General features: G+C 57.3%; 1 protein-coding gene across 7 annotated transcripts in view; it reads left to right on the forward strand.

The window, feature by feature from the left end:
• Positions 1-6,398: 6,398 nt before the first annotated feature.
• The window catches only part of MGRN1 (mahogunin ring finger 1), a 57,273-nt gene continuing 49,518 nt past the window's right edge, over positions 6,399-14,153 (forward strand). For 3 of the 7 annotated variants that reach the window (XR_012676199.1, XM_075165972.1, XM_075165971.1), the window contains exon 1: positions 6,405-6,581. Coding sequence is in view for 6 of the 7 variants with exons in the window: in XM_075165972.1 (XP_075022073.1) it covers positions 6,494-6,581 (88 nt within the window). In the remaining variant the exon portion in view is untranslated. Of the gene's footprint in view, positions 6,582-14,153 lie in introns of all 7 variants that reach the window. The other 4 variants (XM_075165969.1, XM_075165968.1, XM_075165967.1 and 1 more) reach the window with 3 other exon arrangements.

The following is a 14,153-nucleotide window of genomic DNA, read 5'->3' on the forward strand; positions in this document are numbered from 1 at the left end:
ACGGCGCCCGGCGAGCCCCGCCGACGGCCGCCAGGGGCGGGGCGGGGAGGGGCGGGGCGCTGGGGGCCGCTGGGAGATGTAGTTCGCGCCCGCCCCGCCGCCGCGCCGCCCCTGCTCCGCCCGGACTACAACTCCCGGCAGGCCCCGCTTTGTTTGCGGAGCGGCCGCCGGGCGCCGGCGCGTCTTGAGTGACGCGCCAGGCCGACCAACCGCCGCCCGCGGCTTGGTAGTACCTGACCGTATATGGTCAACAACGCCGCTGCCCCCAATCAGAGGGCGGCGGGGGCGGGCCGGGGCTGGGGCGGGGCGGGTCACGTGGGCGGGGGGGCGCGGGCGGTGTTTACAGTCGGCCGCGTGCGGTTTCCTGTTGACGTGCGGGGAGCGGCCGCGGCGCGCGGGGCGGGGGCGCCGTAACGGCCGCGACGGGGCCGCCGCTGCCCTTTGGCCCCGGCGGGCGGTGGCGCCCGGCCCGCGGGTAATGTTTAACCGGGCGGCGGCGGGGGGGGGTCCGTTGCAGGCCCTGCGGTGCCCCCCCGGCCTGCGGGAGCCTGTCGGGGGCCCCTTGGCTCGCCTCAGGCCGGAGCTGCTGCCGCCGCCGCCTCACAACGCCGGGGCCGGAGGTGAGGGGAGGACGGCGGCCCCTCGGCCCCGGGCCTGGCCCAGGGCTCCCCAGGGCTAATAAAGGATGGGGGGTTGGCCGGTCCCCACCGCAGGCCTGCTCCCGTCACTGCCTGGGCCGCAGCACGTCCCCGCGCCCCGCCGGCATGGCTGCCGAGATGTAAAAGCGCCGGCAGCGGGGGAAAGTTCTAGAAGGTGCCGGGGGGCTCCCAGCGCCATGAAAGGATCCTTTGAGAGCGGGGCATTGCCATAGCAGATGAAAGCACGCAGCCAGGCAGGCGCTGCCGGGCCGCGCCGCAGCGCCCGGGGGGGGCACAATGGTGTTGCCAAGTACCAGGAAACGATAAGCAGGCACGGACACGCGGTTGGGTGGCGGGGAGGTAATAAAGCAAGGGAAAAGCGGGGCGAGACGAAGGGAACCGCTGGCTCCGCAGGGCTTGCGAAGGCCCCCGGCCTCCTCCACCTTTCCTGAGCGATTCTGGGCTCTTTTCCTGCAATTTGTGTTGGGCCTTAGCCTTGCTGAGAGCAGTTTGTTCGCTAACACCTCTGACCCTGGCCGGCGTTTCACGTACGGCTGCAGATCTTTCTGAGCCGTGAGGATTAATGGCTGAAGCTCAGGCAGGCCACGCATTTGACCTGAGGAGTTTGCAACCTCCGCTGCTCAGACACAAATTGCCCCAGTATTGTCCAAATCTGACCAGCTGGTAACCATCTTCCACGTCTCCTTTAGTAACCATGCAAAGTACTCCAGGCCTTGGAGGATGCCGGGGCCAAGGGATTCCTCCTCCTCGTATGTACGTCACTGCCCAAATCGGAGTGAGAGCGCAGCTGTACGATGGCGGCAATGGGACGCATCAAGAGATGACCAGTCTTTTTTACAAGGTCGAGACAACCCTCAAGAGGGAAGTGGGAGGAGGAGATCTGTAGCCAGCAAGGTGTAAATACAGCTGGGAAAAAAAAATCTCCTGCAGGATTATTTTAATCAGAGAGATCCAGACATTTTTAGAAACCTTGCAGTTGGATTTTTGAAGGGGGAAGGGTTGGCCCTGGCCCAGCAGGGCTTTCGGGGAGGGTTGCAAGCCCTTTGGAGCAGGGCAGTGTTTAGGGAGGCAAAGTTCACGGGCTCGCCACTCCTTCTGGTGAGGAATAACTCTGCGTGTAGTCTCCAGGGCTCCTGAACCTTGTTGTTTTACACGTATCTGCCAAACAAAGTGAGTGACGGCACCGGGGAGGGGGCAACTGAGACAAAGCAACTTGCTTCACTGGGTAATAAACCCCCGAGCAGCTGGACTTTGGATGAGCTGCTCCTGCGAGTGGAAGGTTTGCAGGCAAACATACGTCCTTGTTTACACGGGCGTGCTCGTAGCTGCCTCCCCGGCAGAGACGTCCAAGGAGGCTCCTGAAGGGCAGGTCATGGTAGCTGGAGAAACGTATGTGAAACGTGTCCAGCTCCAGAACTCCTTTTTCATCCACGTTTTGCAGGAAGGAGCAACATAGTGGATGCCAGCTGGGTCTGGGACATAGTGACACAACTTGTGGTGACAGTGAGCGTGCAAAGGAGCAGTAGGGAGCCCTGAGAGCCGGCAGAGGAGGTGGGCTCACAGCCGAAGGGTCCCTCCTCTATCCTGCTGCTCCTCTCCAGGTCGTGCTGGAGAATGGCTCCAGGCTCACCTTTTGCTGGATGGATTTTGCCCAGCAGGAAAGACGGCCGAGCTGGAAGGCAGCACAGGAGCCGAGGCCTCCTCACCACCCCTGGGAGGAGCACTGGCCCATTTTCGCCCTCGTTCTCCCCAGCTTGGCTGCTCTCACTCCGCACAATGATGGCACCTGGGGTTTCAGGCTCCCTCGTACCTCTTGGGAGTGTTTTCATCCCTTTGGGGGATGTCAGGGAGAGCTTCCCGCCTTCGTGGCCTTCCTCCCTTTCCATCCTCAGCATGGTGCAGAGCCCAGGGCTGGCAGCACCACACTGAGGGGAAATATGAGCTTGGGAGGCTGGAAGCAAAGGGTGAAGGTGCAAAACCCACGCCTGGTGGCACCACCAGGGTTTGTGGGGCTATCGCTGCTTCGTGCAGCCACCACGTTGCTGCAGGTGGGGGGGCTGCTGATCCTCTGGCCCACGGGAGGTGGCTGTGGTGCTGCTGGGTCCCCACATGCGGGCTGGCAGGGCAGCCCGGCTCCCTGCCTTGCTGCTGGCAGCAGCTCCGTCCCCGAGTCGCCCGCTCTCCTTCCCCCGTGCTGCTGGCAGTGGCTCCTGCGAGGGACAGAGGAGGCGAATGGTGCAATATCCTGCCTTTGTGTGTGCCAGTGCCCGTGTCCCCCGGGCCGGGCGGGGGTAAAGGCATCGCCGTCCGCTGGAGGTGTTGCCCTTCAGCTCCGCTCGCTCTGGGCCCTGGGGTTTGGAGCGGAAGGGCTGAGCCTGTCCCTGGCACGCCGCTGCTATTGTAGTTGTCTGTCACATACGTCTCACCGAGCAGGGCCCTGGGGGAGATATTCTCCAGCAAAGGCCCCTGCCCTCCCAGATGACAATAACCCCCCCAAGGGCCCGACCGCTTCCTCCGAGCTCCGGAGAGCTGCACAGCCCGGGAGGGACCTTCCCACTGGTGGAGGTTTTGCACGAACAAAAACCTCCTGCCGCGGCCGCTTCCCCGGGCGGCCCCGGTGCTCGGCAGTGCCAGCGCCACGCTGCTTGCCGGGCCGCCGGCTCTCCCTTTGGCTTCCCCGCTTAACCCGTACGGCGCCGGGCTCCCAGTGAGCAGCACGGGCGGCTGCAGAAGGAAGGTGGCTGGTTCCGTCCCTAAAAAAGCTCAGGGGACAGCTTTGGGGCAGTTGCCTGCCGAGAGGGGACGGAGCCCGGGCGCCTCCTTGGGCTGGGGAAGGGCAGGATGCTCTTGGTGCTCAGGAGGGAGGGAAGGGAGAGGGACCCTCATCTTCTGTCCCTGTACAAATTCCCCTCCTTGCCCTGTCGCAAACATGGCTCCGCTTTGTCCCCATGCTTGTGGCCAGCTGGCCACTGGCTGGCAGCCAGTTCCCAGCACGGCGTGGGGGGACGGAGCTGCTGAGCCTTGCTCCGGGGCAGCGCACACGGGCCGGGCATTGCTTTGCTGCCCAGCAGACTCCATTCCTCCCTCTTTGTGCAATTTCTGTCATGAGAAACTCTTGCATGGAGAGGCTGGTTGAGCAAGAGGCGCTATCGCTCCGGGTGCCGGCAGGATCCTGGGGGACACAGCGGGCAGCACCCGGGCACGGTTATTGCCAAGGCAGAGCCCAGGTCTCCCCTGTGCCAGGTGCAAGGTACCCGGCTCTCGTGGTTTGCAATAGGACATGGTCGTTGCTAGTTCCCTGGCTTTTCCCTGTCCTTCCCAGCTCTGTCGCACCATGGGACGCAGCAGAGCAAGCTCTGGTCCTGCTCTGTCCTTACCCCCAGCACCCGTTCCCCCCGCAGCCCGTGCCTCGTACAGCCCTGCCGGCGCAGAGCTGCTGTGCTCCGGGTGGCCACAACAACTGCAAGGGTAATAACTAGCCGGAAGCACGTTTCCCCGCGGGTTTGTTTGCTTATTCCCACCGGGTGTGTTTTAGTTTGTGTTTACGGCCAGCAAATTCCACCCACCGCCCGCTCACTATCACAAAATCCTCCCGTGCCGGAGGCTTGGCTCTCTGCCGTGTCCTATCTCGCTGCACCCCAGCCCTCTTCCCAGCTGGTCTCCTGCTCCCGAGGCCGATTTAAGAGATATCGCATGTGCCACCTTCATGTCTCTTGGGGATCCCCAACTCCACCTGGGAATTTGGGTCCCCCTTTGCAGTGTGGGCCTGTCTGTAGCGTGTGTGCAGGAAGGTGCCTCCCTTAACAAGGGGAGCCTGGGGGGCTCTTCCCTGCACCTTTGCAAGACCTCGGTGCCAGAGGGGACGGGCTCAGTGTTGGTGGGGGCTCTTTTGTGCCTCTTCCTCCACGCTGTCCTCCTGCATCATGCATGCAAGACAGCCTTCAGTCGTTCCCCGCTCTTATGTCCGAACCTCAGACACCTCCGTTCACTTTCCTGCGTGGATTATCTGCGAGAGGAGGAACCCCGGACAGGTTTCCCCGTGCGCACGCCACACAGTCCTGCAGCTGGGGAGGCCGATCGTCTTCCTCTCCCGCTGGCGGCGAGCCTCAGCCAGGAGCAGGTACCACCTCTGAGAACTGGCCCAGATAACGAATCCCCGTGCCAAACTTCCCGGGAGGTGCACGGCTACCCCAGCTGGCCCACACGGTCTGCAGGCTCCCCGCGCACCCCCATCCCAGCACGGACCAGCCGTGCCCGGGGGGAAGCACTGCCGGCGCCACGTCCCGGGGCCCACCAGGCAGTGGGAAAGGAGACTGGTGGGGACGATTGTGGTGTTGCTGCGCGAAGCTCTTCTGCAAAACAACTACCACAGGTTAACCATTCCCTGGGCCGAGCAGGACAGCCTGCTGGGGCTGGCCTGCCCCGGCCGAGCACCCTCAGCGTAGTTCCTTCTCCCTGCTTTGCCTTCGCACCTTTTGCAAGGTGCACCCCTGTGCCGGCTGCATCCCCGGGCATCCCTCTGTGCACCCCTGTGCCGGCCGCATCCCCGGGCATCCCTCTGTGCACCCCTGTGCCGGCCGCGTCCCCGGGCATCCCTCTGTGCACCCCTGTGCCAGTTCCCAAGGGCTTCCCCATCCAAGGAGTATCCTCGAGTATTTTCCGTGCACATCCCCACACAGGGTGCCCTGTCCCGGCCATGGGTGCCCGGTCCCGGCCATGGGTGCCCCGTCCCCGCGCAGGGTGCCCCATCCCGGCCATGGGTGCCCCGTCCCGGCCATGGGTGCCCCGTCCCTGCGCAGGGTGCCCCATCCCGGCCATGGGTGCCCCGTCCCGGCCATGGGTGCCCCGTCCCCGCGCAGGGTGCCCCATCCCGGCCATGGGTGCCCCGTCCCGGCCATGGGTGCCCCATCCCAGCCATGGGTGCCCCGTCCCGGCTATGGGTGCCCCGTCCCCGCGCTGGGTGCCCCATCCCGGCCATGGGTGCCCTGTCCCGGCCATGGGTGCCCAGTCCCGGCCATGGGTGCCCCGTCCCCGCGCTGGGTGCCCCATCTCGGCCATGGGTGCCCCGTCCCAGCCATGGGTGCCCCATCCCCGCGCTGGGTGCCCCGTCTCGGCCGTGGGTGCCCCGTCCCGGCCGTGGGTGCCCCGTCCCCGCGCTGGGTGCCCCATCCCGGCCATGGGTGCCCCGTCCCGGCCGTGGGTGCCCCGTCCCCGCGCTGGGTGCCCCATCCCGGCCATGGGTGCCCCGTCCCGGCCATGGGTGCCCAGTCCCGGCCATGGGTGCCCCGTCCCGGCCATGGGCGCCCCGTCCCGGCCATGGGTGCCCAGTCCCGGCCATGGGTGCCCCGTCCCCGCGCTGGGTGCCCCATCCCGGCCATGGGTGCCCCGTCCCGGCCATGGGTGCCCCGTCCCCGCGCAGGGTGCCCCATCCCGGCCATGGGTGCCCCATCCCGGCCACGGGTGCCCCGTCCCCGCGCTGGGTGCCCCGTCCCGGCCATGGGTGCCCCATCCCGGCCATGGGTGCCCCGTCCCCGCGCTGGGTGCCGCCCCCGCCCCGGGCCCCGCGTGGCAGCGCCCTCTGCCGGCAGAGCGCACGCTGCGCCCCGGGGGAGGCCGTGGGGCGCGTGCCTCCGCTGCCCCCTCCGCCGCGCTGCTGTTGGTAGGCGCCGCCGCGGTGCCTGACGGGAGTTGTAGTCGCGGGGCAGGCGGACTCGCTCTCCCGGCGTGCCCCGCGCCGCCGCCGCCGCCGCCGCCGCCGTGGGTGCGGGTGCGGGCCGCTCGCCGCCGCCGCCGCGCTGCTCTGCGTCCCCCGGCCCGTCCTGCCCGCGGCCGCCATGGGCTCCCTGCTCAGCCGGCGCATCGCGGGCGTGGAGGACATCGACATCCAGGCCAACTCGGCCTACCGCTACCCGCCCAAGTCCGGTGAGGGCCGCGGGGCCGCTCCCCTCAGCGCCGAGGACGGGGGAGGGGGACGGGCCTTCGCCGGGCCCCGTGCCCCCCAGGCCGCCCCGAGGGGGACAGGCGTGGCGGGGGGCGGTCCCGGGGCGGCCGGGCCGCGGGATCCCCAGGGGAAGGGGCTGCGGGAGTGCCCGTCACCGGCCGGGGCCGAGCGGGGCCCGGGGCTGGCCCTGGCTCTGCCCGGGGCCCTGCCCGCTCGGCTCGGGGCCTCGCTGGTGGAGAGCGCCGATGGATGTGTCTTCTCGGGCTAATAAGGCCGTCTCGGTGCCCTGTTTGGCTGAAGTGTAAGGGTGCAGGGGGCCGTCTGCCCTGAATCTAACGCTTAGGCGGTCTGCCCGTCCCTCTGTCAGTGGCCGCGGCCACCCGGCTCAGTCGCTGCCCTTTGGGCCTGGTGGGTCACGGTAGGGGAGCAAGGCTTTGCTTCTCCGCTCTGGAAACGTGACCGCAGCGAGTCGTCGCTCTGCGGCAAGTGGGGCATCTCCTGCTGGTAAAGAGGAAGCGACGGCGGAGTTCGGTGGTGATGCGGAAGGAAAATCGGATCTGGTGGAATATAGGATGGAAAAATTCCCACATGACAACCTTCTTTAACGCCTTAAAATGGCAGTGGTTCTCACCTAGGAGCCGTTGGACTGACATGGCCTACATGGGTGTTTGTTTTCCAAAGGGAGACGTTCTGAAAACTTAAGAGAGTTGTCAGCAGTGCCACTTTTTTGAGGCTGGGATGAGCCCGTGACTCACCTTGTCTTAGACTGGCTTTAGAGATTGGCCTGGTTTAACTTGTTTAAAGAGTTTTATTTATTCTTCTCACAAAACAAGTCATCAGGGAAATTCAGGTGCTGTTTTCTCCTACAGTGTCCATTCGCTTACAAATTTTTCTAAGTTTCTGTTCTGCTAGGGCTTTCCCCGGCAGGCCAAAGAATTCGCAGAGCAGCAATTTGGGTTCCCTGACTCTCGGGTACAGGTGCAGTGTAGCCTTTTCGTTCAGAGACTCGAGTTCTGCGTGTCTCCGATGACCTGCTGGCTGTGACATCCTCAGGGCTGTGTGATGGAGGGGGTGCAAGATCTTCTCAGATGGAGTCCTGCTATCCTTACACCTTATCTTGTTGCAGGTTGGCCTTCAGCAAGAATGGTGGTGTGGAGGAGACGGAAGGGGGAAAGCTGCCCAGAAAAATTCTTCAGCTGTGCTGGCTCTCTTAGAAAATCTAACCTGCTTTTTTTGGGGGGTGGGAACTAGTTTCTTGGGCTGCTAGGAAAGGCAAATGTCACTGCTAGGTTACAGCAGGACTCTGCGTGTCCCCTGGGTGGCTGGGGGACTTTCCCAGTGTGGGAGACTCTGTGGGCGTGAGCTGCCTGCTAAGCTGTAGCTGTGGTACCATGGGCCCTGCTGGCAATTTGCTGACAGCCTAGAGGTTGCACCTGATTTCTGTTGACGCTTAGACAGGATTTTAGATAGGGACTGGATTAATTATAACCACCATATGCAATGAACATTAAACTGCTTCTTTCAAATCATCATCCTGTTGTTTCTGTACTGTTGTAATTACCCGGACTAGAATTTAATGGTGTGTTGGGCTTTAGCCAACGTGCTTGCCAAGGTAACCCCGTCACACACGTGAGGTTGGGTTTGTGTGTTCACATGCACCCTGGAAGGGGTCTGTTGACCTAGAAGCTGCCAAATGGCATTCCACGTGTGGTACCTCCCTTGTAAAACTGAACAGCTAATGCTTTCAAGCAGCTGATTAAAGAAAATTACTGGTATTTCCTTTAAAGGCTTTGGATACAATTAGATATTGTTAATTAATTTTCTCTTGCACTTGCTTGTGCTCTTTCTGAAAGCATACTGGCTTTAGGCTAGGCCTTTCTCTTCACCTTTTTCAGATTTATCTAACAAGGATCCTCTTGACTTCAGGGAGAAGAGCTGTTCAAGCTCAAGATCATTCTAGGCATAAGAAGAGCTCATGAACACCTCTGAGGTGGAGATTCAAGGAAGGTTACTAAGTACCAGGACAGTAAGGGCTGTTAGGATGGCAACCCCCCTCCCTTCTTCAGGCGGAGCGTGTTCAGGACACTGTCCCTTCTGGTCCTACAATCAATCCTGAGTGTGTTTGTCTTGGCGCTGGAAAGATTAGCTATGACTGGCACAGGGAAGACAACTGGAAGGGAGCGTGTCTGGTTTTATTTGATTTCAGGAAGCAAGCTAGAAGTAGTACAAAAAGTTCTTAGGCTAAATGGTTGCTAATTATTTCTAACTGGACACTGTTACTGTGAGCCCTGTACTGCTACTGACTGCCTGACGGGAAGAAGCCAGTTTTCCATCGGCTGTGTTAGATGCTTGAATGTGTGCGCCGGAGTGTTAGCCTGACAGGCAGGCAGTCTCCTGGCTGCTCAGGGATTACCCCTGAAAGGCTGGAAGATGTGGTGAGAGAGTGTTGCCTGAGGTTACCCACCCGCTGGAGACTTGTGCAGCACCGAGGGCTGTCCGTCACCTTTTACGTTCTTTCCCTCCGAGTCTCTGGTTTAAGCAGATCTTGACTTACGGCGAGTGTCTGGGCAAGCTGCTGCGGCTCTGGTCAGCTGCCGTCCATGGTCGGCATCGGTTTGAAGGCTTTGCGTCCTGGAGCAAATACACAACCTCACAAGAAAGACATGTTGTGCGAGGAAATAAACACAAAATACAGGTATTCTGACTGTAATTTAAGCAGTGTGTCAGCCTGCCTGTGAAAAGGAACACGGTTACTTTACCAGATTGTACCAAGTGACAGCACCTTGTTGAGTCACAGCTGGCTGCAAATGCAGTGGTGAATATTCAGTTCTCGTTTATTGGCTTTTGATGTGGTTATTGCTGGGTCAGTCGCGTGCTCTGTGGAGGATTGAGCAGGTGGTTGTGGAATCCACCTTGGTCCTTATGAGCCAGAGTCCCTAATGAGGCATCCACAGATCATTTAACAGCTTTGTTGCAACTGGTATGGAGTTTTGTAGTTAAAAATCGTCTGAAAATGCCCTGCTTATTCGTCCAAGGTGTGGATCATCTGCATTTCCCCTCCTGAATCTGGGGGGCTGAGGCTGCTGAAATGCTGTAAGGTGACACCTGATTCCCTTCTCTAATCCCACTTAGCTGGTACCTTTTAACCTTTCCTGCTTCCTTTATGGAGACTGTGCTGGCGTTGTGGATGCCTGACCAGTTGGAAAGGGGTTGGAGAAGGGCCCAGTTTGGACAGAAGAATTACTGCTCCCATGAAACAGGCTAAAAATGGGTAATCGCAAAGAACAGTCGTGATCTTCACTGTGCTTCTGTGCTTGAAGCAGTAAAACGATCTGTGTTCTTGCATGCAGTCTCATGATGCACCTATTGCTTTAGCAACCAGTGAGCAATGCACCAGTGTTTTCCGCAGCTCCTTCGTCAGCTCATCTCTTGTTCCAGGAGCTCATCTGCAGTGTGGAGCAGGGCAGGGAGCACGTGCCCTTGAGATGGCTTTTCTCCTCTGGAGTAGGCTCTTGATAGAGAATTCCCTGGACATTTTTGGGAGGAAGAAAGAGGAGGCAGATTACTGCTCTCTGAAGCTGAACTGCTTTGTTTGGGAATGATGCTTTAAAGAAAGAGCAATTTTAAATAGGAGAAGGGTACCCAGCGTTGTACCCAGTCCATCACCTTGTTCTCTGCTCATAAGCCATGTGCACTGTGACAGGGTCAAGGCAGAAATACGTTCCTGTATTTCACACATAGCTTTCGTTCCTCACCCACTCCACAAAGCACAGCGGAGCGGTTGTCTCGTTACTCCTGCTGAGGTTCTGTAGGGGTTTCAGCCCAACCCTGCTGGTGACGGCCACCACCACGAGCCGTTGACTGGAGCGTTCCCTTCCTGCCTTCTCCCCAGCTACTCACGAGCACCAGACTGGAGCGCTCATGGGTCAAAAGCAGTTGCTTTTGCTACTTGTTTGTCGCTGGATTATATTTAACCCAGCTCAGAGCCACATTCCTGTTTGGTACGTGATCACTTTTGGTGGCCCAACAGGGATGGGCGATGAGGAAGGCGAGATGGCCTCATCCAGCCGCGGTGCTGGTTCAGGCTGAGGCTGTGTCTGGGACTGTGCTGTCAGTCCGTCCCTCGGCATGGTGTGCTGGGGAGTGTCTGGCTAAGTGATTGAAAAGGACTCAACTTCTATCCCTTCACTGTTAATTCTAATAATGGTGAGAAGCCTAAACGAACATCTAATTGCTTTCTGTTAATGAACATTGTACGATACAGCCCTTGTTTTGATGGGGCTACAGTTGTGTTGTCGACTCTGTGCTCCTGGCCGGTGTAGGGTGTTGTGTCACTCGTGCATCGCATCCCTGTGTTGGGCTTGCGTGGTCACGGGATTAGGACGCTGGGTTAGGGTTAGGGAGAAGTAATTACGACCGGAGCAGTCTGGTGCTTAGTGCTGGTGCGTTTATGATAATAAAACCCCACCACCATGTTGGACTAAATGTTAAGTAGTTTGGTGTCATTTGATGCCTTGGAGAAGCCTTGGGTTCCAGTTTGTGTGGGACAAAGTCAGACTTGGCCATTCTGGGTGTCCCAGGGGTGTTTTTCCAGCCACTGTAAAGTTTTCCACCACAAGAATTTCTCTTAAAACCACTGCTTGTAGTTCATCTATCTTAGCAGTGTCACCTGCTCATGTTGTCTTTTATCTAATGCTCTCCTGTGTTTTGTGCTGATTTAGTCTGGGGAAGGAAAGCCACAGTTTTTCTTTGCTCTGGCATTTTTCTCATATTTTGTCCTTGTTTATTTGTGTATGATTCTTTCCTCCTAAGTGTGTCACTGCATTTTCCTGGAGGATTTCTGTTTGTAGCAGTTCTGTGGACGGTTCATCCAAAGATTTTTTTGCTTTTCTTTTTTTCCTGCCAAAGAGGATGGTGCTTAGCATCCTTGTGTCCATAGCTGCAGAGTAAAGCTGGCCTTGCAAGACCTGCGTGAGGCAGGTCGAGGTTGTTTTATAGGCTGGGGGGACATGTGGGAAGAGGGTTCAAGAGGCATGGTAGTCTGGCTAAAATCCTAAAGCTGTCTTTGTAATGGAGTTGGAAATAGAACCTAGAGGTGGAGCTGCAGCAGGATTTTAATGCATAGGAAATACGTACAAGCCTTTCAGAGACACTAAAAATCCTATCAGTCTTGTGGACATCACGGTGACCGGAAAAGAGGATACCTCATTTTTTCCTTCTTGAAGTTTCTTTGTCCTTTTACTCCTTGGTGTGGTATTTACAGAAGTGCTTTCTTAAAGCGTTTTGTCTCCAACTTGGGCAAACTCTGAGTTGCTTGTGACAGTGGTTGAGAGGAATAATGCGTAACTTTAGTCTTAACCTTGAGAGCTCTGAACTTAATGTGTTGTTGTAGCAACTGGTTTCTGAAAGCTTGCAATAGAATATCTTTTTTTAGCTGCTAAAAACTGCGTTATAAATTTGTGAAGACAGTTTGCTGCCATCCTTGTTTGTTAGGTTTGCTGTTGAGACCTTGTGTATGCGGCGGGTTTTGTATCCGTAGCAGCACTGGCAGAGCCCAGGGGTGTTCTGCTCACCGGTGTATTCCCCTCTGAGCTCCTCAAGGTGATTTTCCTCGTGCTTTTCGGTACTGACTGGTACTGACTACGTTTCTTGTTTGCTCGTGAAGGAAGTGCCTCTGGGAAAAAAAAAAAAACCTCCTTCATGTTGCAGGAGGTGACTTAGCAGGAAGATGAGGGGAGCCTTCAGTCTGAACGTGGAATTGAAGCTGTGGTTTCAGTTAGATAAGTGCCGCTGTGTTGCGGGGGGTAGTGTGTATTTGTAAGAAATCCCAACAATTTGTTAGAGATCCCAAAAGTACTTCTTAGTGGAGCAAAGACAGCGTGGCAGGTGCCTTGAACATGCTAGTTATGCATCTCAGCGTCGTTCCAGTTGTACGAGAGAGACCTTTCCATCCCAAGGTGCTGGAGAGGCTGCCTGGCGACGCTCTCCTGGACAGCTGGCTCCCCGCAGTGCGGGCCTTCAGTGGTGGCGAGCGCTCCTCGCCTGCTGGGGCTCTGCGTCCTCTACGCCTGGGATGCAGAACTTCTTCCACAAAAAAGCTCTGCTCTGAATTTGTGGAATACAGGTTTACTGAGGTGAGTCGAGCCCCAGGGTGTCTCGTTCATGGGATACGAGGGAGCTGTCTGACTCTGATCCCAGGTAATCAGAGGCTGCGGTACTGAGGCATCCTGCACAGCCGTTGTCTTCACAGTTAATCAGGTAAAATGCTCCAAAACACAATCCTGCTTGAGCCATGTAAAATGTGAAATCTATTCCTGAACCCCAGTGTTCATCATGCTTTTCTGAAGCTTAGTATGAGCATAAATCACCGCAGTGTATCTCGGGTGGAGAGGCTGTATCAAGCTAGCTGTGCTTGGAGATTATATGCAGATTAGCTTTTTAATTTATTGCTTCTGAGTGGGGTGGGAAAAGGTTGCCTGTCATTTGGAGCACCTACATTTTGTTATGCTGATCTTGTAAGACAGATTCTAGGTAGATTCTGGACCTGTGCTGAAGTTGATTGTTGTATCTGGAAAGAAGGATGTGGTTTTATAATATAAACATCTGGATGCTTGTAAGCTGAGCTCAGCAATAGCTGAGCACTACCATCGTCATTAAAGCACTACCATCTGTGCAGAGTAAGAAGAGCCTTTCTTGAAGCGTAAAGGAAAAAAGCTTTAATGGAAAACACAGAGCCATTCATGAAAACCCTTCCATTTCAGAGGAAATCATGCTTGCTCCTAGCTAAAGGGACTGCAAATCCTTCCATAATGCCTCCATAACCATTCAGATGATCAGTTACTGCTTCTGTAATGACTCGTTTTAAAACAAATTTTACACTGTCTGTGCATTGCACCTAGGGAAGCGAATGTACGTTTGGCTCAGTCCTTTCATCATGCGGGGGAAAAACCCCTGCTCTGAAACTTCAAGGGAAATGGCTTGGGTGGAGCCTTTTATTTTAGTTCTCTCCTGACACTTATTTCTCTGAAATTGTAACTCCGCGGAGTTCATATTTGAGAGTGTTTTCCTGAAGTCTTTCTAGGAGGAAGTTACATTTGTGGTGCTCTCATACATCTGAATCGATTCGGTTGACTTTGCAGTTAATCCAGTGCTCCAGAATCCCAGTGACCTTGCACACACTTTGTCTCCTGAAATTTGCAGTGAGTGCATCACCTTAAAGATGAATGAAACAGATCTGTGGTGAGGCTTTCAGAGCTGAAGTTCAGCTTAGTCAGTCCCAGGGTTTATCTCTTCCAGACACCCATCCTTCTGCATTTAGAACTGTCAGTGTTATTAATTATATTCAGCATCAAGGCGTATAGTCTCTAGCACTCACGGTAAAGGTTTTGTGTCGTTCTCGCCCTGGGATTTGGGAGTGAAAGAGGGGAGGGAAGGCAAAAATTGCCCCACAGGAGCCTCTCTGGCTGTGCAGGGCTTTGAGGTGGGAGGAAGCCCCATTCTTGCCTGAGCAGGTCAGTGGTGTTTGTGGGACTGGACTTCACACTGGAAGGTGG

Source organism: Calonectris borealis, chromosome 16 (genome assembly GCF_964195595.1).
Source record: "Calonectris borealis chromosome 16, bCalBor7.hap1.2, whole genome shotgun sequence".
NCBI lineage: Eukaryota > Metazoa > Chordata > Aves > Procellariiformes > Procellariidae > Calonectris > Calonectris borealis.